The 25,031-nt window shown below is 38.9% G+C and overlaps 3 protein-coding genes across 8 annotated transcripts; all 3 read right to left on the bottom strand.

The window, feature by feature from the left end:
- Positions 1 to 867: 867 nt before the first annotated feature.
- Positions 868 to 7,873, bottom strand: LOC113025104 (troponin I, fast skeletal muscle-like). Of its 4 annotated transcripts, none has more exons than XM_080303378.1 (7): positions 7,717 to 7,873; positions 4,633 to 4,665; positions 3,680 to 3,719; positions 3,467 to 3,595; positions 2,927 to 3,016; positions 2,110 to 2,283; positions 868 to 1,239 (listed from the first exon to the last, which is right to left on the bottom strand). In XM_080303378.1, the coding sequence occupies exons 2-7, from the start codon at positions 4,638 to 4,640 to the stop codon at positions 1,165 to 1,167; spliced, it is 516 nt and encodes a 171-aa protein (XP_080159504.1). In that variant the 5' UTR covers positions 4,641 to 4,665; positions 7,717 to 7,873; the 3' UTR covers positions 868 to 1,164. The 4 variants fall into 4 exon arrangements, with proteins under 4 accessions (XP_080159504.1, XP_026028300.1, XP_026028301.1 ...); XM_026172515.2 differs by lacking the exon at positions 7,717 to 7,873 and adding an exon at positions 5,830 to 6,033; XM_026172516.2 differs by lacking the exon at positions 7,717 to 7,873 and adding an exon at positions 5,834 to 6,002.
- A 290-nt stretch (positions 7,874 to 8,163) lies between these two features.
- LOC113025102 (troponin I, fast skeletal muscle-like) lies at positions 8,164 to 11,507 on the bottom strand. Of its 2 annotated transcripts, none has more exons than XM_080303376.1 (7): positions 11,099 to 11,507; positions 9,317 to 9,349; positions 9,146 to 9,185; positions 8,891 to 9,019; positions 8,716 to 8,805; positions 8,428 to 8,601; positions 8,164 to 8,345 (listed from the first exon to the last, which is right to left on the bottom strand). In XM_080303376.1, the coding sequence occupies exons 2-7, from the start codon at positions 9,322 to 9,324 to the stop codon at positions 8,268 to 8,270; spliced, it is 519 nt and encodes a 172-aa protein (XP_080159502.1). In that variant the 5' UTR covers positions 9,325 to 9,349; positions 11,099 to 11,507; the 3' UTR covers positions 8,164 to 8,267. The 2 variants fall into 2 exon arrangements, with proteins under 2 accessions (XP_080159502.1, XP_026028298.1); XM_026172513.2 differs by having other exon boundaries at positions 11,103 to 11,201.
- Positions 11,508 to 14,065: 2,558 nt separating this feature from the next.
- On the bottom strand, positions 14,066 to 24,938 carry LOC113025105 (troponin I, fast skeletal muscle-like). 2 transcript variants are annotated; one of them, XM_026172519.2, is made up of 12 exons: positions 24,879 to 24,938; positions 23,452 to 23,518; positions 20,237 to 20,301; positions 20,102 to 20,142; positions 19,893 to 19,990; positions 19,087 to 19,344; positions 17,652 to 17,684; positions 17,023 to 17,059; positions 16,157 to 16,285; positions 15,847 to 15,936; positions 14,348 to 14,521; positions 14,066 to 14,256 (listed from the first exon to the last, which is right to left on the bottom strand). In XM_026172519.2, exons 7-12 carry the CDS (start codon positions 17,657 to 17,659, stop codon positions 14,179 to 14,181), a joined length of 516 nt encoding a protein of 171 aa, XP_026028304.1. In that variant the 5' UTR covers positions 17,660 to 17,684; positions 19,087 to 19,344; positions 19,893 to 19,990; positions 20,102 to 20,142; positions 20,237 to 20,301; positions 23,452 to 23,518; positions 24,879 to 24,938; the 3' UTR covers positions 14,066 to 14,178. The 2 variants fall into 2 exon arrangements, with proteins under 2 accessions (XP_026028304.1, XP_080159503.1); XM_080303377.1 differs by lacking the exons at positions 19,087 to 19,344; positions 19,893 to 19,990; positions 20,102 to 20,142; ... (1 more) ...; positions 23,452 to 23,518; positions 24,879 to 24,938 and adding an exon at positions 18,652 to 18,912.
- Positions 24,939 to 25,031: the final 93 nt, after the last annotated feature.

Raw genomic sequence — 25,031 nt, 5'->3', positions numbered from 1 at the left:
AACACCCGGGTTTACAAAACAAGTGTCTATTATTGGCTCCGAATGATGTCATTAAGCTTGGCTAGCCCTAACAGGGTCATCACAAAGTTCTCCCTTTGACCAAATAAGCACCGCCCACCTGCTGATCAAAGCTTTTGTTTGAGATTCACAGCCACTCAGAAGAAAGTTCCTAAAATGAGGGGCTACACCAAGCCCAGCTTAATTTAAAGAAGGATTATTTTGAGCCACAAATTACACAAAGCTACGCTAACATAGTTTAAAAATAAAAACATGGAAATGCTTCCAACATGTGAACATTTCTGCAACATGATTTTTTACTTGCAACAGGGTAAGATGAACTTACTTTAATAATCTCAATAGTCTAAAGTTTAAACTGTTTGGAATCAGATGTTTTTTCTTTACATGTAGAAACTGTTTGAAAACTAGAAAGACGAGAAGGTTGAATCGTTGCTTCTTTGTGTGGAAAATATCTAAAAAGGATTTTTTTTTTGCTTGCTCTCTGAAAACATGATGTTTTGGGTTCAACAGCAAAAACTGCTTGAACTTTTGTAAATGTTATTGTGCATTTAGAAATGTAATTACTTTTTTAAAAGAAGTATCATTTATATAGGTTTCATTGTTTGCTCTCTTAACTATCAGTTTTATAGTTTTTATGCTGCAGACTGGAAAAGTCATGTCGGAGAATCTCTTCTCTCAGCTGAAAATGAGTTTTCCTCTTTCAGAACGAGCTCAGGTCCTCTAAATGTTTTTTTTCTAATAAATTTGTCAAAAATCGAATTTCTTTAAAGTGTCAGTGTGAAAATGTTAAGGAATCAATTTGAAGGGCATTAAACTGTTACTAAGTGGATACAAGTAGCAACAAATTAATCCATATTTCAAAACTTTTATTGCTAACGATTCCATGAAAAGCTGTACATTTTGAACTGACGTTTCTCTGCCAGATGTTTCAACTGCAGACGAAGTTAAATTCACTTTGTTTTGGTTCAGTCTCTCTGACGCGCAGGGGTGACAGCGTGACAAAAAACAGCCAAAAAATCATCAAGAAACTGTCTGAACTTTTGTCCCTGAGGGTCCAGACGAGACCCAGAGACACCTTCAGTCACTCAGACCTCAGTCTTAAACGCCCCCGCCGACCTCCACCATCTCCGCCGATCCAGGCGGCTTTTAGGAGCTCTCGAACATCTTCTTCCTGTCGGCCTTGTCCTCGATGTTTTTACGCCAGTCGCCAACGTCTGCAGGCTGGAAAGAATGAGGAGAACTCGTCAACACCTCAAACTGAGACCAAACATTTTATATTTTTTATATTTTATGCTTGAACCTATAACGTTTAACCTCCTTGGTTGAAGTAACTGAAAAAAAGCAAAATATGTTCAAACAATAAAAACTAAACTGATCTGGAAACTAAATGAAACTAAACTGACTTCAAAATAAAATTAAAAAACAAACAAAATAAATAAATAAAACTAATTAGAAAATCCAAAACTATAATAACAGAGCCATAACCATTTACACTTGTGCCTGAGGCTTGCCTGACTCAATGCAGTCTTCTCCCAAATGATAGCTGTGCATAGATGAAAACATGTGCAACAAATAAAAATGAAAATAAATAAATGTAGTTTAAGAGAAACACTAACTTGTACAATATTTGAATGTTTAGGCCTCTATGTTTTAATTTTCATCTCTATAACGGTTCGCATGTCATGCCTAACTTCACTGCTGATGATCATTTTTTATGTGCATTGTAAAACTGTCGTTTTATTTATTTATTTCATTTTGTGTAGCAGAAATCTGATTTACAGTTTTAGAGAAGAGAGAGAAATCATTTAAATTTAGAGAATAATTAAATTGTTTTATTCAAATAATGAGATCACTCCAGATCCACTGTATCGAGCTGCTGGGCCAAACGTGACGCGTGATAATGACGGAGAGAAGCTCTGCAAACCTGCTGAATCAGCGTTCACCTCAGATTAGTTCCTAACACGTGGCTACGCTCTGTTTCTTTCGATGAATTCGGTCCAGTGAGTTAAACTGAATCCTGAAGTTGTTGCAGTAGGACACAGTGATGATGAAACAAGCCGATTTCCTTGCTGTGAAAGCCTCGTGTCTCACCTCCTCTTTCACCTCCTTCTTGACCTGCTTCAGGTTGGCCCTCAGGTCCATGGTCACCTTGTGTTTGGAGCCCAGCAGAGCCTGCAGCATGGCGTCTGCAGACATGCGCACTTTCTTCAGGGCAGGCTTCTTCACACCGGCCAGCTCAATCACCTTCAGCTTCAGATCCTCAATCTGGAGGTCGAGAATCGTTCGTTAAAAGCTGGAAAAGCAGCCAGTCAGATCCGCAGGTACTCCGGCTTCCTCCCACACTCCAAAGACATCCAGGTTTCTAAGCTGCTGTGAACCGTTCACGTGAGTGTGAATGGTTGTGTGTCTCTCTGTGATGGCCTGCCAACCTGTCCTGGTTGTAACTATCACCTATGAAAACTGGGACAGACGTCTGCCCCCTACAGTCCTGAACTGATTTAGCAGCTAGGAATATAAAAACCATTTTAAACACATGAAACATGTTCCAGCAGCACACAGTTAACTGAGTTTCAGACTTTTATGAAAATCAAAAATGCCCTCATATCAAACCTACGCCTCCTTTTTCCTTCCAGCTCTTTCATACTTATCCAGCTGCCTCTCAACATGCATTATAATAGTTCCAATTCATACTTTTTGATTAAAAAAGACCTGCTGACTGTCGACACAGTCGTCACTCAGTAGTGTTAGAGCCTCTGATTCTGATATTTAGCACTGAAATCTACACCTACCCAGTCGAGAACGATCAAAGGAACTAGATCTGGAAATAAAGCATGCACACACGATGACATTAAGATTAAAAACATCTAAAAGTAAAGTGAGTTTTCCATAATCTCGCTCAAACTCTCACCTCTTTGTCGGCTTTCTGCACTTTGATCTCGGTGTCGTATCTCGACTCATCGATCTTGTCAATGGCGGCGTGGAGCTTCTTGCAGGCGTCCTTTTAAAGTGCAGAACGAACGCTTTTCATTAGCAGTCAGCATGGATGTTCACTTTGGAGGTATTTATCTGAATTCCTCTATTTTATATATATTTCATGTTTATTTCTCTTTTACCTCATAGATGTGGTTTCTAGCTAAAACATGAATTTGTAAGAAATAAATGGTTGGCATCAGTACATTGCATTAAAATACTTTTATTTTGAAAATTATGAATTTCAGCTAAATGTAAAATAAGGTCACATAACTGCTTAGAAAATATTCATAGCTTTTTAATCACGGACATGTAATGGAATGTAAGATTTAACCAGCTCATAACACAAATGTTTCACCTTCCTCTGATGTCCTAAACTCAACTTTTTGCAACCTGCTCCACTACAATGAGGAAAACGCCCCGATGTTTTCTTGTGGTCATAAGAAAGTGTAAGCATATGACACAGTTTCGTTCTAACCGTAAGGGCAGCCAGGTCTCCGCTGAGGTCAGAAGGTGGGCAGTTCTCAGCCAAGTAGGCCTCCTTCGCTGCTGCGATGTCTGTCTTCTCCTGCTCGAGCCAGTTGGCGGCGATGTGCAGCATCAAACTCTGCAGGAAGACGAAAACATGCAAAGTGAAGAGAGAGCCTCCAAAAATTCAAAGGTTTTAGAAAACAAAAGGTTTAAGCCTCACCTTCAGATGATGCCTGCGGCTGGACGTCATTTTCTTTCCCCTGTGAGACAGAGATTAGAAAATTACCTTCAGAGCTGAAATGACCGACTGTAATTTTTCTGCATTTTGGTAATTCAGTTCCTTATTTTACGCAACACCTTTCTATGTCTACAAAATCGGCTTCTGCGCGAAGCTATAGATGTCATGGATCGCTGACCCAGGGTTGGGGGTTTGTTTTGAGTTTTCTTTAGCTTTTAATTGTGATCATCTTTGTCACATTATTCGGTGCTGGTTTCAGTTCCAAGTGCGAGCAGCTGACCTAGAGTTTGTCTTAGAGCTGTTTGTGTTCTGGTTTCACATGTTCTGGTGGTACTGCAGCATTTCTTGGTTTCAGACTGGTTTATTTGTCCCTCGTTTTTTCCGCTTCGCTTGTGTTTCTGTGTCAAGCTCATATGTCTTTGTCCAGGTCTCACTGTTAGGTAGTTCCTGTTTTATTTTGATAGTCCCTTGTCCTGTGTGTGTCATGTTCAGTTGGCTTGTTCCCTCGTTATCCTCTGTGTGTATTTATTGTCTCAGTCGTCCCTTCCCTTTTGTCATGTTCTCCCTTAAGCTGTGTGCCTCGTGTGTTTCGTGGCTAATTTCTGAGGTTCTGCAATAAAGCTGCTTTTGGAGTTTACATTTTGTCTGTGGAGTTCTGTGTTTTGGTCCTAAACCCGTCTGCCACACAGCAAACCTGACAATACAAATCCACCTGTCAGCACCTCTCACTCCCACTGATAAGTGCTTCATGTGCAATCATCTTAAAGAAGGTGAACCAGAAGCAGGAGTAAGAAAAGAAGAAGAAGATGGGGGAGAGACAAAAGGAGGTAAAGAAGAAGAGGAAGGAGAAGGAGGAAAAACACAGAAGAAGGCTTGGAAAAAAGGTGGAAGGCAAGCAAATAAGGAGAAAATGAAAAAAGTAAAATTGTACTCACTCAGTCATTTTGGCTGTTTGTGATCTTCACACCCTGCAGAGACAGAAAACACTCGTTAGTCAAATGCGAGGAGTGAAAAGTAACAGAACCTTGACTCTGCCTGACTCACAGCTCAGCTGGACACACCTGTTATTGATTGGGTGCCCTTTGACCTCCAGCGAGAAACACGATGCGCTTTACTATCATGGAAAATCACACTGCCACAAACCAGCTAATTTTGGACAGGAGGGGTCAGGCACCCAGGAGCGCTCGACAGTTGTCCCCTCTGAAGACATTTCTGCCTGGAATTTAAGTTGTTGGAGCGAGCCAACGATCTGAGCACTAAATGTCACCGGCAGATGAACCGAGTGTGGCAGCGAGTGCACGGTGAGAGCAGCTAACAGATTTCAACATCCTGCAGCCATGCCAGGCACCAAAGTGTGTGCCCAGGTCACCATCTGGAGAATGAGGCTTTTTTAAAAATAAAGTCTGCATCCATCATCAAAATACAAATCCTCACTTTCACAGCCCAACCTAAAAGACACAAACTGAGTCCTGTGAGCTAAGAGTCACTAATTTAGCTCAAAGATGCATAGAAAGACTCAAATCATTTAGGACTGATTATAGAAAAACACACATTCCTTAAACTTGGTCAGCAGAACGTGCAGGAAACGACTCTTCTTCACCTCTAAATAAAACCATTTTCTCAATTTTTTTCATGATGGTATGATCTATATGATCTATCTGGATTTGATGTGATCTCTAAATGATTTGAGGAATGGCAGGTCTATAATATCCAAAAACTCCAACCAACTCTGTGTGCAGATTTAAGCTAAAGTGGTAAAACAAACGCATCTTCGAACATTGCTTCAAGCCTCAAATCTTGACAGTTTCGTCAACAGCGTGCAAGCTGCAAAGCAAACATCAATAAAAGCTCTGCAACACCAAAATCCACATTTAACCCGTCTGCATGTCCAGTATCGTCCGCTGTCTGAATAGCCATCGTAAGTGTCAGCTCCAGCTAACTGCTCCTTCTCTCTCTCTCTAAACACAACATCAGAGGTCAGAGGTCACAGCTGCAGCAACATCTTTAAAAACAAAAAAATTAGTCCTTCGTGCTTAAAAAGCCTCTCCAGAATGCCCGGACCCCCCACCTCTTGAGCAGCCCTCCCTGTATTGTTCCCTGACAGTGAGTGAAGCTATAGGAGAAATTCTCACCTACTAAGCAAGACGAGGAAGAAGAACAGGGAGGGAGACACAGCTAAGTCTCAAACAGTAAAGATTAAACAGAGTATATAGGCTATAAAGTGCTGGCTCAGCAGGAAAGCCAGCCCTTTTTATGGTAGCAGAGCTACTTCAGACCAATGGGTCATCAGGCTCCAGAAATACCACGAGGAACCTCATAAATTTCTACTGGAGGAAGTCGCCTCCCTGGATGAGAGGCTGGACGGGAGGCTGGACAGACGCTATCAGGTTCCCACCCGCAGAGGCCAGCGGAGGGACGAAGCAATTGTCACACAACAGTCAAACGGAGTGGCTGACGTAATTCAATCTCACTGATTCCCACTGAGCTCTGAGAGCAGCATTTGAAGCTGTTAGACACAATCAAGTTCAGCTGTCGTTAAAATGAGGCTTCAGCACCAAGTTACTCTTCACGCACATGACATCACTGATGTCCTGTCCAGGGTTAAGGTTAAGGGTTAAGTGTAGGGGTGAGGGGGAGAGGGAGGGTGAATTAATTTCACCCCTTTTTAAAATGTTAATGCTGAAATGAAAGTACAACTGTATGTCAAAGGTAACATCCTGTAATTTCAGCAAATGTCCCTATAAACTGTGGGATTGTTGCAACAAAAAGAACCATCACCCTCGATGGGCCACCGGTGACGTGGTGAACGTTAAGAGGCTAAACACAAAATCAAACCATAAAAACTGACAGCCAGTACAACTTAAAATCAGCTCTTTGAGCAAAGGGGGCCGTGGATTTTGTTCCATACCCTTGGTAGAGTCAGTGTGCCAAATACAGAGCAATCAAAAACAGAAAAACTACAACAAAACTAAATCTGACAAAATGGCATCAAACAAAGTCTGACTTAAGAAGACAGTTTAATACTGATGAGTTTTATGTGCTTGAAGCCATAATGCTGATGGTCATTTTGAAATTTGGACATATATTTTGTAAAATTTTTAAAAAGTCATAAATAAAAATCTAATATTTAAATGAAACAAATTAACGTGTAAATGTAAGTTAAAATGTATAAATGAAGCAAAACAACTAATTTGGCATCATTTTGGCTTTTTCCTCTTTGCTTACAGACGGAAATCGAAAGAAAATTTCCTTCCTTCAGTTTTTGGTGGATTACATTACAAATAAAAAAAAGAATTATATAAGCCATATTATTATCCTAACAGTGAAATAATGTTTGATGGTTTGATATTTATGTTTACCACATATAGATGCAACACCAGTATAATACTGATGTACTACACTGTGCTACTACCTATAATAAGCACATTAATAAGCACTAATATTTCAATACGAATGTACTAAATGTTCGATTTTGTTTTGACTATCCAAATATTAGTATTTGAGGGTTTTTTTAAAATGCACATTAAGTTTGAAATTCATCACACCAGGTCGCTGCCTATGAGAGGGAATCAGGAAAGTGAAAGTAAGACAGGGAATGTAACTTGACCAATCATCGTTTTGTTTCTGGTCTTTATGTTCTGTTTCTATCACTGAATGCATTAACGATGACTTATTGTTATTATTGTTGATTTATTGTTAATAGAAGCTGAAAACAGTCTGATTGACTGCATTCTTCCTTAGAACTTTAAATCAAAAGAGAAACACTTGAAAGTTTAGAAAAAATCAATTTCTGATGTTTAACACAACCGTTGTTAGCTGTTCCCCTCTCAGCCATGACATTCACAAATGGAAAGATATCTAAACATCTAAACATACCCGATAAACTATGTTGAGAAATCCCTACTTAATTTATACGAGTTATTTAACATAAAAACTGTGAATATTGTAAGGAATGAAGACAAATTGAATGCAGTGATTAAACAAAGAGTGATGAAGGTCAAAAGAGTAACAGCACTCACCATTTGTAGAACTCTGTGTGGCTGCAGCTTTATTGGTGATCAAATATGATTTGATTACAAACAATTGATCAATAACTTCCAGGTATGACGAAAAAAAAGTTGAGTCTTGAGTCAGATAGCTGAGTCTTCTAGGACTCAAACTAAAAAGAGAAGATGTAAAAGAAGAAAACGGAGCCAGCAAATAAAGGACGAAAGGGCTCTCTACTGACATCTGGTGGTTCAACATCAGCACAACACATCTCAGTTTCTAACTGCCTATTTGGAAATGTAAGTTATGTTAAAGTCATCTTACACCTGGAAAGAAGCTTCTCCTGCTTTAGATTTCTGATTGAACCTGATTGAACTCAGGAGTAAGTGAATATACAACAGCCCGTATAAATTAGCCCAACTTAAATTAGCCGTTAAAATAAAAAAAGACGACCTTGAAAAAAGTGCAGCTTCACAGCATTGCCTTATTCCAAAAAGAACATTTAATTGCACATCAGAGGCAACAGTGAAGAAGAGCTGTAACATCCCAGAATGAGCAAAACAAAAGTTGGATGAGAAAGTCTTTAAGAGGTCTCAAACATCTTCTTCCTGTCAGCCTTGTCCTCAATGTTCTTGCGCCAGTCGCCCACCACCTCAGCAGACTGCAGGACACAAACACAGCCCACCATCAGCAACAGTTAACTGTTTTTAGCTCTCTTAAACAATCAGCCTGCAAACACTCACCTCCTCCTTCACCTCCTTCTTGACCTGCTTCAGGTTGGCCCTGAGGTCCATGTTTACCGTGTGTTTGGAGCCCAGAAGAGCTTTAAGCATGGCGTCGGCACTCATACGCACTTTCTTCAAGGCTGGTTTCTTCACTCCGGCCAGCTCGATGACCTTCATCTTCAGTTCAGTGATCTGAAGTCAAAAGGAGAAGCTCAAAGGCTGAACAGAGCAGATAAACACAGACCCACGCAGTATACTACAGCACACAATCTGCTAAAAGGAGGACAGATGCACACAATCCTCCACCTCTTTGTCGGCCTTTTCCACTTTGACCTGGGTGTCGTATCTCTCCTCATCAATCTTATCAATGGCCTGATGCAGCTTTTTGCAGAAGTCCTGTCAAGAATTAAAAGGAAAAAAACAGATGCAGTTGTTGTCATATAAACAGCCCATCATGTAAGAGTGAGGTTGACGTTCTTACCATCAGAGCTGCCTGGTCTCTGCTCAGGTCGAGGGCGGCACAGTTCTCTGCAAGGTAAGCTTCTTTGGTGACGATGATTTCAGCAGCTTCCTGCTCGAGCAAGTTGGCAGCGATTTGCAGCATTAAACTCTGAAAGAGGACGACAAAGAGATTCCACATTATTACTGCTGTGTGTTGTACTGTTGTTCTTGATGCTGCTTCATTTACTTTTGGGGCCACGTAGATGCAGCGCTGATAATCTTAACAGAGTCTCACCTTGAGATGATGCCTGCGGCTTGACGTCATCTTCTTTCCCCTTTAATTCATAAAGACGCGACATATTTAAAACAACATTCGAGTATTCTGATGTAAACTCTTCACAAAATGATGAATGTGATATCCTGATTGGCTCTTTCAAAGTGTTTTACACAGAATAAACATACTCACTCAGACATTGTGGCTTCCTTCAGGTTTCTGACTCTGGTAATAATCCGAAAAAATGAAGAAGAAAATGAAAGCAAAGATTTGAGACAATGTAAGTAACAAAAGATTACATTCAGTAAATTCAATTAATTTATTACCTCCACCAAAGAGGTCATGTGTTAACCATGGGCAACTGAAACGTGTGGTGTGTACCATAATATATAAAAATCTTAAATGTCACACCACATATGACCTCTAAACTCTTCTTCAAGGTCAATATACTGATCTGAAGATCAACGTGATAATAATCCAATATAGAGCTGTTTAAAACTACGTTTCCTGCTGCCTTTGTTTGTACTGACAGCATTAGGAATATAAGGAAATATGGGAATTCGAAATCTATTCCAATTATAGTTTGAATCCAAATATCACGTCACCTCTGACCTCATCTTTGCACACACATCTCGTCTTTATTTTTACTGCACTACAAACTCCATAAAGTAGATTTAAAAAGAATAAAGAGAACAAAATGAATGTGAACGAAAAACAACACTATTCCCAAAAAAGTAAACTGCCCAGAGAGTGAGCTGAGGTTTGGGTGCCTGTCAGTTACCAAAGATGGTTTTACAGGCTGAATCGTGGGATGTTTTTTCACAGGACTCTGTTATCTGGATAATGACATACAAGCCACGCTTTTATAAATTTAGATTTGCTATTAAAATGCAACTTGGTGTAGAAATATGTGTTAAAATCAATAAGTACATCACAAATACTCTTAAAGTTCAGTTTTGTTCTGCTCTTTTTTTGATGTCTCCCTCTGGAAACTTCCCCCGACAGCCTCCACAGGAGGTTTGTGCATTTTTGGTCATTTAAGAATAGAAACTTCAGGGTGAATCTTGTGCCAGCTGGGCCACTGCTAATCCTGGCTCAGTGTCAAAGGTCAACCATCACATGTCGGAGAGTAATGCAATCCAAGGGGACGACATTGAGATGTGAAAATTATCAAACTGTTAAAAAAATGATTTAATTTATATTTTCTGTCATTTGATCCCAGCTGATTAACTTTAGGACAACACCTGAATCAGACTGCTGCAGGCTTTTACACGTGTAGTTCATTCACTTTCACATTTTACTAATTATTTTACTGGCAGAGACAATCGCTCATTATCTCGGTGCAGCGACATTTTCTCTTTCCTTTTGCCTTTCAGGAGAGCTCAGGTGGATGTGCTGGAACCATCTGATTTTTCAGTTCTTTGACCCTGCAGGCTGATAACTGTTTGAGTCGATTTATTTACAGATTCTAATGCAGTTGAATAAAACTATATGTGCATTAATCACGAGTTTTAATACCATGTTAATAATTTTAAAAAATAAGAAGGAGCTTAATTGTGATGTTCAGTGTGAAAACGAGATAGAAATGTCATTTAACCAGTTTGGAAAACTCATTTTTGAAACAATAAATCAGTTTCTTGTTTATTTATAAATATGGAAATCTAGTTTGTTTTTTTAATCTTACAGTAGTTTTATGTAGATTTTATAGTTTTATGCACATAATGTAAGGGAGCAAGATGGTAAAACCATAATATATAAACAGGAAACATCCAAAAAATATGAAAACTTTACTCAGTTATGATTGAAAAATTCAGTAATTCTGTACATAATAATTTTCTTATTGAATACATTCATTCAAGATTTATATATTGAAGGTTTTTTAACCTGTTGAGATTAATCTGCACCAGACTCACTAAATTGTATTTCCTGTGAGGATCAGCTTCACTTTAAGCATTAAGTAAAAGAGTTTCTCACCTACAAAGTGATGATGAGGAGGCCGGCAGAGACTGGCTGAAGGGCTGGGACGCAGTGAGGGAGTCACTGATTAAAAAGCTAACTCTGTGGGGTATATATGGGCTTGGACGGGGGTTTGGTTTCAACTTTTATGGCCATGAGAAGCCCTGAGACCGACCAGGCCAATCAGCTCCTGAAATGCCTTCATCCTTTGACCAGTCACCTCATAAATAGTCAATCCAAGGCGGTCAGCAGTCCTCCTTGGGACAGGTCAGGCTGACAGCTGGACATGAGGCACTATGCACAGGGAGATAAGGAAATGATGAGACTTAAATCATACTTAATATGACTTAAAGTTTGGGATAATTTCTAGTTTAGGGCATTCATAAATCAGCAAAACCAGCTGTGACAACATCAAGAAATCAAAACCGAGGGGATGCAAAGAGAAAAAAAACATTTATTTTGGGCATCAGATTAAAGCATTAAATATTTGAAATAGAGTCTGTCTTCAACCTTCACTGTGTTTAAGCAGTTTCTTGTGATGTAAATGTTGGATAGATCAGAGATTCTGGAGGTTTTTTGCAATTATCTACAAAACGAAAGAATGCACTTAAACTGCACATACACCCTTTGTTATTAGGAGTGCGTTGCCTTAATAATTCAGAGATTTGTGCAGAAACATGCTTTAAAATACAATCAGAACTTCCGTGATCCACAGTATCTGCTGCTGTGGTATGAACTTCTGGATGCAGACATTGTTAAAATACTCACGTTACATTGGCAGCAACTGAAAAGAAAAAAGAGATAGAAATTTTAAAAACGGCAATAAATAGAAACAGTGAACATTTTCACATATAAGGCAAAGAAAGACAAATATGATAAAAACTGTGACTCACCTGAAAATGTCCATTTGAATGTGGTTTTGTAATCAACACAAAAATCCAAAATTTTTAGTAAAAACAAAAACAAAAACAAAAAACGTCTTAAAAAACAGCAGGACGTTACCCATCCTGTTCAGTCAGTTAGCATCATCGTCAAAAATCAAAGCCAAACTCAAGAGTTTCAGAAGTCATGGATCAGTCCTCCCAGATCTGCTTTGATAGACTGAAAATCCTAATTTTACTTTTGAAACATTTTGACTGGATACATTTTCATGAGTTGATGGCGTTTGCAGAGGACTGCAGATAGAAAACTTTAAAGAAGTCCAGTGCAGGAAATCCTCTGCTGACCCCGTGTGGTCAGAGGTGTGTATTATCTGTTCTTCATCATGTTACTAGAGATCTGAGAAAAATCTCAATATCTATATATATATCTATAAATAGATATATATATAGATATATATATAGTAATAATTAAGAATAAACACTCTACATGAACAAGTATTTTTAAAAAGTGTAGAGATCTTTCACATGACCACATACAACTACATTCTGCTATATATATACAAAAGGGAAGCTGTATTGTAAATGCAGTATGTATATGCAGTATGTATGCAGTTCTATGGTGTAATGTTCAGATGTATAACAAAAATTATGAATTTTAATTTTTCAATTCCAGAACTCATTTCTTGTTCATTCTTGTTATGTTGTCATTTTGTCAGTTTTTGTAGACTGTAACTAAAAATGGTCACGCAGAGGTTTTATCTAATAAATGATAAGTGTAGAGCAAGTTTCCAACATAGCCAGACTGTCGTGGTTAGACCACAGTTCTACACAGTGTGAGATAGTGGTGATAGTGTATTAGGCCCAACATTGTAATTTTGAGAAGAAAGGATCTGATTTAAGGAAAAATGTCTCTGTTAAAAGAAAAACAAACTTTACAAAAATAAAAGTTTTCTTATCAAATAACCAAACTTTGCAAAGATGCATCAGTCTTACTAGACCACAGATAGCACTGCCTGTCATTTCTTATGGCAATAAAGATGTACTTTCTTGCCATAAAAATATAAAATCATTATATTGTCACAAGCCTTCTTCAGTTTAAAGTTTGGTTAACTGGAAGTATATCACATTTACCTACTGAAGGCTGTCTGGCTTAATGGGAATCTACCCAACATCAGGAGACAACTGTCAGGTCAGTTTATCTGATTCATTGAGAAACTGCTTCTGGAGTTGTCTTGCTTCTGGTAAATGTTAGCTTTCCTGCTAACACAGACATTTTTGCTTTTGTACATCAGAAACTGTAGCATTCTGTTTTTAACAATGCAACTGTGGTCTGATAAAATCAATTCAGTATTGCAAAGTGTGGGATTCTAGGTTACTCCTTTGAACATAGAAGGGCCCTAATCCACCCAGCGTAGATTCACTGTCCAGCTTTATATACAGTCTATAAGGGGGAGGGGCCTGTATTTTCTAAATACTGTGAAGTGTGAATTAAAAAGGAAAAGATTACATTCACTTTTCACAGCTCCCTGAACACACTATAACCCCTTCTATATAGTGATAAATGGCTTTTCCAATTGCAAGTCGACATCACTGCTACACTAATGATGCCGTAGGAAAAACATGGATATTGTGTCTTGTCCCTCACTGACATGCACAGCACTACAAAGAGCACCTTCAAACAGAACTCGTTAACAATCAGCTGCAAGTTTTTGTTTTCAATTTTTACGCTTTTTTATGTACAACTTCACTTCAGCATGTCGTCATTGCAGAAAAAAATGTACTGTGGTTTCTGTTCCAAATCAACATTTGCTTTAATCATGGACAAAAACATAGAAAGACGAGCTCAGCACTGTAAAGTTTGAAAACAGTGCGCTGTGCACTCAGTTTGCAGTGTTGTGCATCACTGAGTCAAAGACAAAACATCCAACGACAGCAGGGGTAGGAAATTAAATACATTTATTACAAAAAGTCTAGGAGCAGGAAGGTGCTAAAAGTGAACATCAGTACAGATGGAAACAGGAAGTTACACTAATGAAAAAAGTTTAAGCAGCTTTTACCCTTTGAAATTTATAAAGTTATACAAATGTACAATAACAAAGCAGGCTGAAACTTACAAATTTAATGAGAAAAGGGGTTTTTCAATTCAATGAGCAATGCCAGAAATTCCATAAAAAGTGCTAACATCCCAGAACAGCTACAAGAGCAGCGAGCAGTTCTTTAGGAGGCCTCGAACATCTTCTTCCTGTCAGCCTTGTCCTCAATGTTCTTACGCCAGTCGCCCACCGCCTCTGCAGGCTGCAGGAAAAACAGTGACAGTCAGAGACAGTCAAGACTTTCTAGCCTCCTAAATGAATCTTAAATTAAAATATTAAATGCAAACACTCACCTCCTCTTTCACCTCCTTCTTGACCTGCTTCAGGTTGGCCCTGAGGTCCAGGTTAACTGTGTGTTTGGAGCCCAGCAGAGCTTTCAGCATGGCATCGGCGGACATGCGCACTTTCTTCAGAGCAGGCTTCTTCACTCCAGCCAGGTCGACCACTTTGATTTTCAGGTCCTCGATCTACGAGCGACCAAGCAGTTTAAAGGTGAAACCAAGTCGAAAGCAGAGCAGTGCGGACGCATTTAGAACCAGCGGCGAAACGCTGAAAACGCTTTACATTTTGCATGCACCCTACATCGGTGTTTTATCTGTAATGTGAGTTTATCACATTAGCAGTGCAGGAGGGGCTCTGCTTATGAAAACTAAACTGCTACTGCTACTCAGACAATGATATTTCTAGAATGTCTGATTTATTTATTGATTTATTTTAATTTGCTGATTACACAAATATCTCCGGCTCTGTGAAGAATTTGCAACAACTTTTGAACCTGATCAACTTGATCAGGACTCAGAAATTAAAAAAAGCTTAACATAAATTAATTATCACTAAATTTGAAAAACAGACAATTCAAAGTATTATGTATAAAATAAATAAAATTTAGATACTTAAATAAAATGTTAAGATAGAGTGAAATTAAATTCCTTGGTGTGACAATAAATGACAAAATTTGCTGGAAATTAAATATACAATATATTTTGTTGTTACTTTATTATCCATATTTAAATGTTAAAAATAAAACAGTCTAATCAATAATCATTATTAATGAGAAAAAAATTATCTCTCATGCATCTAAATTGTAGGAAATATCAAGAATAAAGAATAAAGCAGACATCATGCACAAAGAGAAAGGATTTGTGCTCATCCAGATAACTTCAGGATTTAACCTTGGTGCTCAGTATTACTTTCACTTCTTCCTGGGGAACATCACCATGGTAACTTACACTGCAGATCTAACCCGCTCTGTAGGAGGTAATGTTCTAGATTTGAGACTAATAGGTATGAAATAACCACAGATCAGTCAATTCTAAGGAAAATAACATGATTTCTGAAAGACCCTTGAAATATGGAAAGAAATGTGGATTCTCATGTGCAACAATTTATGATACTAATATGGGACATCTATTTATATTTGTTGAAATTATATCAAATTTGTATGTAGATCAAGCACAGAGTTCAATTTGTTCTTTATATGTCGTCTCTATTGACTCCCAGAACATTAAACAGCTGCAGCTGAACAGATAAAAACTAAAATTGTCTTGACTCAGCTTCAAATAGGCTTTTAATACAGTAGCCCTACTCCAATCTTACCAACCTGATTATTACAGTGAACCTTTGTACTTGATGCTTTAACTCTTGTGCAAATCTTGTGCAAGAAAGAAGGTGAAAGAACAACCTGCCTTCCTGTTTTGTTTACAACTATATCACACTGAGTGATTTCAAGGTTAACACGTTCTGTGGATGTGAAAAGCTGCCAGTCTGTTCTGCAGAGCAGGTGGAAGTGTACCTCTTTATCAGCCTTGCCCACTTTGATCTCCAGGTCGTACCTCTCTTCATCAAGTTTGTCGATGAGGGCGTGCAACTTTTTGCAGGTTTCCTGAGCGAACAGACACATCCAATGTTTTGTTACTTAGGACTCATCTTTAGTGAGGATATTATAGTTACAAATATCCTCACTAAATGAATATTATAAATAAGAGCTGACAAGAATTCGGAAATCCTCAAATAAAAGAACCATTGTCTGCATGAAATAATGATAAAGGGAATATTCAGAATGATTTCCATTCAGCAGCTTTCAGTTGAGCTTTGACTCTCACCATGAGAGTTGCCTGGTCTCCACTCAGCGCAGGAGGGGGGCAATTCTCTGCCATGTAGGTCTGCTTAGAGGCTGCAATTTCCTGTTTCTCCTTTTCAATCCAGTTCGCCGCGATCTGCAGCATCAAACTCTGCAGGACAAAAGAAAAGTCAAGAAGTCAGTAGTAATGAACCGTTGAGCGCGAAAGTGAAACCTGAATACTTTAAAATGTTCAGCAGAAACACCTTTGGCTGTATAGAGGTCTATGGGAAACTAGTCTTTGAGTCAGTTGACCTGTGACCTCAGAAAACACTTTGCTGTTGAGTTTATGGCTTATCTGTTACTTTTAACACTTGGAGTTCATTTTGTCAATTTTGTCATTTTGTCAATCGTCATTAGTATGTAGAAAGATAATAAAGTAGGGTTGGGTTCCTGATATATTGGCCTATATTTGCCAGTATGTGAGTATAATGACAGATAAATGAAAATTAAAAAATAAAATAACAAAGAGACAGGACACAAAAAACTATGCAAACAATGTTGCATAGTCTGTCCACCAGAGGGCGCTGTGTAATTAAATGTTGACAACAGGTGCTTGGAAGACCAGAAACCCCACCAGCTGATCTGAGCTGAGTTGGGGAGCGCACAAAGGACTGATCTACAGTTTGCTGTGACAATAAAGAAAGATTACTACAGCTGCATTGTCATATTATCTTACTAGCTCATAAATAACTACACATAAGCATTAGGTAACCCCATTTGCTTAATGTGGTTGACGTTACAGTATCAACATCCATCTTTTATTTACAGTCGATACAGAGAACATGCCAACTTTCTTTTTAAAGTAATAAAACCGTTCAAAGCTCAGAAAGACTGCCGACGACATACCTTCAGATGATGCCTGCGGCTTGAAGTCATCTTTTTTCTGTGAGGAGTGAACACAACAGTCTCTGTCACAACTGTAACAGCAGTAATTCAAACAGCTGTACAAACACAGCTAGAAAGAAAATGACATGAAGTTTTTAAAGTTTTCCCTCCTAATTTTCTTCTTTGCACTTTCATTTCTGATCATTTTCTTTCTTTAGTCTGTTTGACCTTTCCTCATACTTTTTCCCTGTTTTAGTAATTCCTCTAATTTTCTCCTTTATTTATTTCCTTCTTTCTGTTCTTTCCTGTATTTTCATTTTCATTTTCTCCTCATTTTGTTCTCTTTTCTGCTTTTGTTATTTCTTCTTTTTAAATTCCTCCCTTTTTTCTAAATCCTCTTCTTTTTCTGTTTTTCCTTCTTTTTTGTCAATTTTTGTCTTCCTTTCCATTTTTTCCATCCTCCTTTTTCTTCTTTTGCCCTCTCCTTCCTTCTTTTCCTCTATTAACATTTACTTCCTACGTAAGATCCATAGTAATCTTATGTTCTTAACTTTAAGTCTTAACTCAGCATTTTCATTTGATCCAGTGAAGTCCAGTAAAATACTTGCTCCACTAAAATCACTGATATATGATGAAGAGACAGCACTTACTCAGACATGTTTACGGTTTCTGTTCTTCACAATCTGTTTGGAGAAAGAAACAGAAGAAAAACTCATCAGGTTGGAAACATATGAGACACCTTATTTGTATGAAATATGATCTATTCAGCCAGTTGATGAGCAGCTGAGTGATGACAGAGCTAACTTTGGGGTTGGGGTCAAATGTGGCCACTGACGCCTGCGATAAGCTCCTTTACAGGGGTTCATAACTAAATATCCTTGGGGAGTTAACACTTCAATTCCTTTCCCAGAGAAGAATCTTTCCAACAGAATGTGCTGCGGCAGCAGCTTTGTGGCCAACACCAGCGGGTAAACACACCCCAAAAACAAGGCAGCCGGTCCCAGAGTCAAGTTTCAGAAGATATATTTAATGAGAATAACGCACAGGTTTAGTTTTCCAGCTGAAATATGACACAAAGAAGCTAATTTAAGGCAAGAAGGTTTATAGTTTTAGGCTATAAAACTTCTAAAACTGTAAAACAAAAAGAAGAACTTTTATATTTGTGCAGTCCACAAATCAAACCATAAAACACTCAGAATCAGCTCCATGCTTTACCAATCAATATACTTAAAAAAAAAAGTAACAAACAATTACATTTTGTGATGCTTATAGCAGAGTGACTTCACAGCTTGAGAAATGTTTAACAGTGGAGCACAAATTCCCTAAACAGTCAAAAAGGAAACTAATATCCATCATAACACCTCATTTTTTTCCATGTTTTTTCCTTCCGTCCTTCAGGACATGTAAAGATCCTGATCTTTAAAACTCAGTCAACAACAAAATACAATAAAATGTACTTTGATTTTACTTTTAATGCTTCATAAATAGTTTTTACAGAGAAACATACAGAAAAAGAACAGATATTCCCAAACATAAATCTGTAAGACGCATCGCAGTAACAACTGTTCTGATTATTTTAGGAAAGAAAAGTAAACTCGTTCCATAAAATGCTTTCCAGTAATTTCAGCAACAGAAAACTCTTAAACTAACCTTGAAATCATTAGAAATATCCCAGCTTTGTTTTTGCTTTTTTCTAAAAGAAATTAAACATCTAAAAAAATAAACCTAATGAAATAACTAAATAAAGAATGACTTCTGCAGATTGCGTTCATACATCTAAATTTTATCAAAACTTTCCAAAACTGCCAAATGTTCCCAAAATGTAGAAATCTTCATAGAAAGTCAAAATCAAATGAGAGCATCGTTCAGTCTCTGCAGCGCTGCTCAAACACACAACGCTCAGATCGCCCTGGTTCATGTTTCCCTTCAGTTATTAACAAACCCCAGAGGTCAGGACTTTCATCACCTTAGCGCTTTCCCCCAAAAGATTCCACATAGCAGTGGTTTCATATCCGTTTACCAGCTCTGTACAGACATGCAGAGAGAGGAGGAGGAGGAGGAGGAAGATAGGGAAACTGGTCTCACCTACGACGAGACGGAAAGTCCAGGAGGAGGGCAGCAGTGGCCAGTGGCAGTGGGAAGAAATCATCCCAGGGGTGTATATATACGAGGTATCAGATATGGATATGGTGCTCCTGTTTATGGAAATGCAGAATCCTCAGACCAATCGGCCAGCAAGATCCTGAAATATCATCAACCCCTTCCAACTTCACCCCATAAATCAGCGTTTATTGAGGAGGAGCCTGATTTCATTTTAGGACTTTGCTGGGTGCCACCGGGATGCTATAAAAGGGAGGAAGAGAAGGATGATGATGATTCACATTTGATATGAAACTATCAGAGTGCAAATATTTCACTGGGTGATCATGGGACTGCTGGAAATAGAGGGACAGTAAAAACATTTTTGGCTTGTTATTGAACTCAAGATGCTCAAATCCAAAAAGTTGGTAAGAAGTTGTGACAAAACAAACTTTTCAGGCTGGTTTTCACTTTTGAGTCATTGATTAAAGGATGATTTTTCTCTTTTTAACATCACTACAAGCAGTCAACACCCCTTGGTTTCATTGTGTTCCTTTAAAGATTTACAGGTCCAACATGATTGCTTAAATGTGTCAAACCTCTCAGGATTCAAGGAGAAAGGTCTGAAAATGCATTGAATTCATTCTTGTGAGTAATTTACATCAAAATGTAACTGTATCTATATCTATGTGATAGTCAAGAAGTCACTTTGTCTTCTGGAGCCCTAAAGTGTCAGACCTGGGTGTGCCAACATTGGAAACATGAGCATTTTATCACTAATTAGAAGGAACATTTCTCACAAAGCACACAACCTTTGAAGCTGGCATGAACTTAAATCCCAGCATCTCCACGTTGTCACCTTCATCTCCACAGCTGCCTGACTCGTCTGAACGCAGGACAGGGCTAAAGCCTGGTTTTCCCGGTAATGACAAAAAATAAACAATTCAATTTAATCCTCAATGGACCAAAATAAAGATGCAAACATTGCTAATGTGGGATGATATCTCTTGTTTGAGCTTACCTTCATGTAACTTCCGAAGATGGATCACGTGAAACCACTTCCTAAAAGCCAGAAGGGATGTGTTTTAGTCTAAAAACTAAGTTTCTAATGGATAATTTAACTTTTAAGTTGTGAAAAGCTGATCTGGGATTGTACCGGCGATCAAACTGAACGCTGCGATGAATGAAGAGCGCTGGACCAAGCGGAGGTGGCTTCCACAGCTTCAAATAATCAAACAAACAGGAAAACTTTGATATAACTTTTAAACATTGCTCCAAACAAAGTGCTTAACAAGCTCACATTTCTGCAGACTATAAATACCACATTAATGACTTGCTGGCCTGCTTACTGTTTCATATTGGACCTCTTATCTGAGCTATGGCTCTGCCTTCAGAAAGGCTTCCAGATCTTTCTCTGGCTGCAGAAGGGCCATGTTGATCAAGTTACGTGTCTTAGATTGAGATGGAGGTTGTTTTTTTCTTAGATGACATAAAATCGCATCAAAGCATTTTACCTTCACTATTTTTGACCATTTATAAACGATGGACACAGCTGCCAGGAGGGGAAGCTTCAAGCTGAGCATTTTCACCATCACTGGAGACATTATAAAAGATGCTGGTGGGACATAGCAAACACATCATTCTTCAGTCTCAGTGCTTTGGTGCATTCTTAGAAGCTCTCTTTTTTGACCTAGAAACTTTAAGGGCACACAGCGCTCCATGCTGAGATTTGCCCATTTTTACTTGCTTCCACAGCCAGCATGCACCTCTCTTGTTTAGCCTGGTTAAATCTCAGTACTTAATCACTACTTTGTTTTGGTTTAGGAGCAGTTGGAATCATGCAGTGGTAAATGAAACTTGTATTTTACGTCACATGTGCAGACACATATGTAAAGAAAAAAACAATACAGCATTCTCTGATTGTAGTTTTAGAGTTTTAATAAATATTGTAAATTAACAATATATTTAGTAACTAATGCTCAAAAATGTAGTGGAGCTGTGAGACTGACCAAATTCTACAAAGAGCCTTTTAGGAAATCAAATAAAAGCATAAAAAAACTGGATTGCTTTGTTTGTTAAATTTTCACTGGCGATCACCTCAGGCCCACGAACGAATGTAAAAGAGTCTGCAGAGCCAAAAGCGTTCAGCAGATCAGACTATAGTCTTATAAGCTGACAGCTGAGGAGGAAGGTGCTGACGGGTCTGAGTGATGCACAGATGATGAAGAGTCATGCTGGGAATGCAGCATTAAGGGGCAACGTATGGGCTCAGGTTTACGGTCCCGTCACAGAGTCCAGTAGGTGTTTTCTATGAAAACACACGACCTACAACTCGAGCTTCAGGAACGCTCCATACCTCCGGTGTGACTTTAGAAACTCAAGTGAAGCGTGCTGCCTTTCCTCACTATGTGAAAGTATTAATAACTATATGTTTATGTTTACACGCAGTTTGATACATGCTCCTGATGCTTGTAGTAGTTTGCTCGGAGTCATCCACCATCTGTGTTCATGTGGCCTCCTGCAGGGATGGTTTGCAGTTAGATTTACTGCCTGTCATTAAGGCTTTCCCAGTGTTAAAATACCATGCATCTATCTAAAGGCATCTCGCAACCAGAGAAAACTGTTGACAGCGATAACATTTGGAAAGTGTGAACAGTTTATTGCTCTTTGTTTCTACTTCAATTTTACAAGTTAGATTTACTAAATCACTGATTGGGCAAAACAGATGTAACAATTTTTCATGCGATATATACAAAAAAATTTTTTTATTAATACACATAAGCCAAAGCCAGATGCCAGGTCATCCTCTTCAGCATATAACTGCAGTGTGTTAGCTGCACACTAAAAAGCCTTGTCCCAATGGGAAGAAAAACCAAACCAAAAAATAAAAAATAAATCACTACGTTGGTGATAAAAATGCTTTTTTAAATCAGTTTCTTTCTTTAGAATAACTTTAGACTTTCAGGCTCAGGCAGGTGATGCTTGGTTTATACTTCTTGTGGCAGTGATGAGAGAGCTGGACTGGAGCGATTAATGATGCCAGCATTCTGCTCACACCCCTAGAAGGAGACAAGCCCAATGCTTAGGCTGGACCGGAAAACTCACTCAGCAGGTGTGTTTGGTCTGGTGTCATTTTCCTTCAACTCACTCACCTCCAGCCTGACCTCCTTTTAAACCCCCTTTCTGTCCCTTCAGATTGGACATGTCGGTCCGTGCTGGCTGCCGACAAGATAAAGGACCGGACACAAAGTACAGTACAAGTGCTGCCAAAAACTCGCCAACACTGGGAGGTAAAAACAACTCCACCTCACTGATAAAACCACACAATCCTAAAGGTAAATGAGCTTTCTGGGTATGCGGTCATGGGCATGTGGTCATCCAACAGTGTGCAAGATGCTCTGGTTACAACGCACCGAGGTGCATTTCTCACTTTTGACTGTAATTTAAAATTGCCACCTGATAAGTGCAACGTAACACTTTAGCACCACAGCTTGTCACAGTAATTTTTGGAGGAGCTGAAGTATGTGACATTGAGAGCAGCTGATTTCACTAATTAACACGTTTGATTCAGAGAGGAAGAGCTAATCGGTGCGATCGGCTGCTGCTGCGTTGGACTGGAACTCAAACCTGCAGGTTGGACTGCATTACGCTCCACAGATGTACCACGAGCAATGCAGATGCGTGATTAGTGCATGCAGTGTTTCAACTCAGTTTTTATTCGCCATCTAGTGGACATAGTTTATAATCTTCCCAATGCACACAGAGTGGGCCAGTCCAAAACAAGGATGACATATAGTATTTCACATTAATGACAATATCGACGCTCATTCTAAACCTGTGGAGAAACTGGCACAGGTAAAAAATAAAGGAGGGCCTTTGTTTTACTTGATTCTTATTCTCATACTTAAAAAGACACATGAAATGCCAATAAGTGCTTAAATTATATGGAAATTTGCAGAAACAGATGAATGTTGTCTTTTGCAACACTAGTGCCTCAAGAGAGGCATTTTAAAGATGGACAAAACTTACAATTCCTGCGTTTTAATCATGGATGGAACCACGGCAGGTTTCAGTCATCTTTGGGGTAGAGTTGGACTTCATGTTGGCTACATCCATCTTTTACATACAGAGTGATCACAGACTGCAGCCTCCCATAAATTAGCATTGGACACTACTGAACCTTGGTTTTTAATGACACTACAATTAATAGCTGTTATTCCCCTCTTGTTACAATATATACATGCATACAATCCATATCATCTTTGTCAGAATCCATTGGATTCTACCAACGCTGAACATGGATGACAATCTTTCATCAAGACAGTATCTGTTATGTTAAAACAAGCCCTCAGATTCTCATCCATCTCTTACCTCTAAGTCCTGAAGACACTTATTCATGTTCAGGCCTCTGAGTATGACAGAGATTATGGTTCCCTTCCTGAAGGTGAGAAGAAGGATGTACTGTGAGCAGCACTTTTCTATGGGTTACTGCAGGTCAGCATGGAGGAGACTGTAAATGCTCCTCTCCTTGTCTGTTCTCTCATTTCTAATTCTGGCTGGTGTGAATCTAAGTGGAGAGGCAGCTGTTATCTGAGGATATGATGCAGCCGTCAGCAGAGGTCAAATATAACCTGCGGTAACACTGAGCAGTGAGATGCCAAATGCACAAGACATTGTTGTCAAGTGGAGGAGAAAAGTGGATTAATAAAATCCAATCTCCAAGTGTAACCGTGAAACAAAACGACAGGAGAAACCTACACAGTGGTGTGAAAGAGAAATTTTCCACAGGATTCTTTTTAGTCCTGTGAAAAACTAAATCCACCCTTACTCCTTCATTAGGAAATAAGAGAGTACTTATCAGCCAGGTGCTGTTAGTTAAATGCACTTGATTAACTGATCATCACCAACTATCTGCACCTCTGCAAAAGCAGAAGTTTGGCAGTTTGCAGGTGTGGAGCTTTCAGGTGTGTGTTAACACAATAACACAATCATGTCAGGAGTGGACATGCCAGCAAATTCACCCCAAGGTCAGAAACTGTGGGAAAAAAAAACCTAGAGGTCCAGCTCAGTCTCTGCAGGCCTCAGTTAACATGTTAAATGTCAAAGTTTATGGCTTGTTTGGAAAGGTTGCTGGGAGGAAGCCTCTTCTCTCGAAAAAGACTCAAGACTTCTGGAGCAAAGCAGGACCAAAGTGGAGATGCTTGGTCATAAAGCACAGCAGCACATTTGGAGAAAACCAAACACAGCATATCAACTATTCACACAGAGGGGGATTTATGTTTGTCTACCTTTTTACCCTGTAAAGACCAGTGGGCCAAACTTTCCACACAATAATGTGAAAGACTGGGAATATGGCTAAAATAACAAGGAGTCCAATGCATTATTAGTTATGTCTAAATAAAAGCTTTCTGGAGGGAGTGAATCAAGCATTTTTCATTGAACTAGTGACTCTGAAGCTTTCTTTCTTTCTGTCTTTTTCCTAATTGCTCCATCGAAGGAGTAAAATTATTGCAGTTTTCATACACGGGGTCTTCTGCTCTGTGATCGTTTTGCTTCCTGCTGCCAGGAGTGACAGACATGAGAGGATGGATTTAAGCTGTGAAATCTGGTAACGATTTAACAAAATGCCACACGTGTCTGTACAGGACTGGGACCACCTGCACCTCCAGGTTTCAGCTGAAAGTTGAAACCAGTACTCCCAGTGGCATCTGCATGACTAACCTTTTATTTGTTTATTTTACTACCATCAAACTACATGAAGACTTTTAAATTTATGGATATTTTTGACTTCAGCGTACCTTTGTGGAAAAGCATGCTGTGTCACATCTAAGTGATCGAATCTGCAAAGAAAGGAAAGAAAATCAAGTGATTTGGGGGGAAAAAAGCTTAAAATCTAAAAATAGTAAAATGCGATTTAAACGCTCACCTTTTCTGCTCTGTGGAAAATAAGC

The sequence above is a fragment of the Astatotilapia calliptera genome, chromosome 7, assembly GCF_964374335.1.
Source record: "Astatotilapia calliptera chromosome 7, fAstCal68.1, whole genome shotgun sequence".
NCBI classification, from domain to species: Eukaryota; Metazoa; Chordata; class Actinopteri; order Cichliformes; family Cichlidae; genus Astatotilapia; species Astatotilapia calliptera.
The sequence above is the reverse complement of the archived record's forward strand: the minus strand, read 5'-3'. Positions and strand labels throughout refer to the sequence as shown.

What these genes read in the sequence shown, in the direction of transcription:
- LOC113025104 (XM_080303378.1), bottom strand. An exon ending in GCCGCAGGCATCATCTGAAG is followed by an intron (nt 3,596 to 3,679) that starts GTGAGGCTTAAA and finishes GTCTTCCTGCAG; the next exon opens with AGTTTGATGCTGCACATCGC. An exon ending in AGAAGGAGGTGAAAGAGGAG is followed by an intron (nt 1,240 to 2,109) that starts GTGAGACACGAG and finishes CATTCTTTCCAG; the next exon opens with CCTGCAGACGTTGGCGACTG.
- LOC113025102 (XM_080303376.1), bottom strand. An exon ending in GCCGCAGGCATCATCTCAAG is followed by an intron (nt 9,020 to 9,145) that starts GTGAGACTCTGT and finishes GTCCTCTTTCAG; the next exon opens with AGTTTAATGCTGCAAATCGC. An exon ending in AGAAGGAGGTGAAGGAGGAG is followed by an intron (nt 8,346 to 8,427) that starts GTGAGTGTTTGC and finishes TGTGTCCTGCAG; the next exon opens with TCTGCTGAGGTGGTGGGCGA.
- LOC113025105 (XM_026172519.2), bottom strand. An exon ending in GCCGCAGGCATCATCTGAAG is followed by an intron (nt 16,286 to 17,022) that starts GTATGTCGTCGG and finishes TTTGTCCTGCAG; the next exon opens with AGTTTGATGCTGCAGATCGC. An exon ending in GAGACCAGGCAACTCTCATG is followed by an intron (nt 15,937 to 16,156) that starts GTGAGAGTCAAA and finishes CTGTTCGCTCAG; the next exon opens with GAAACCTGCAAAAAGTTGCA.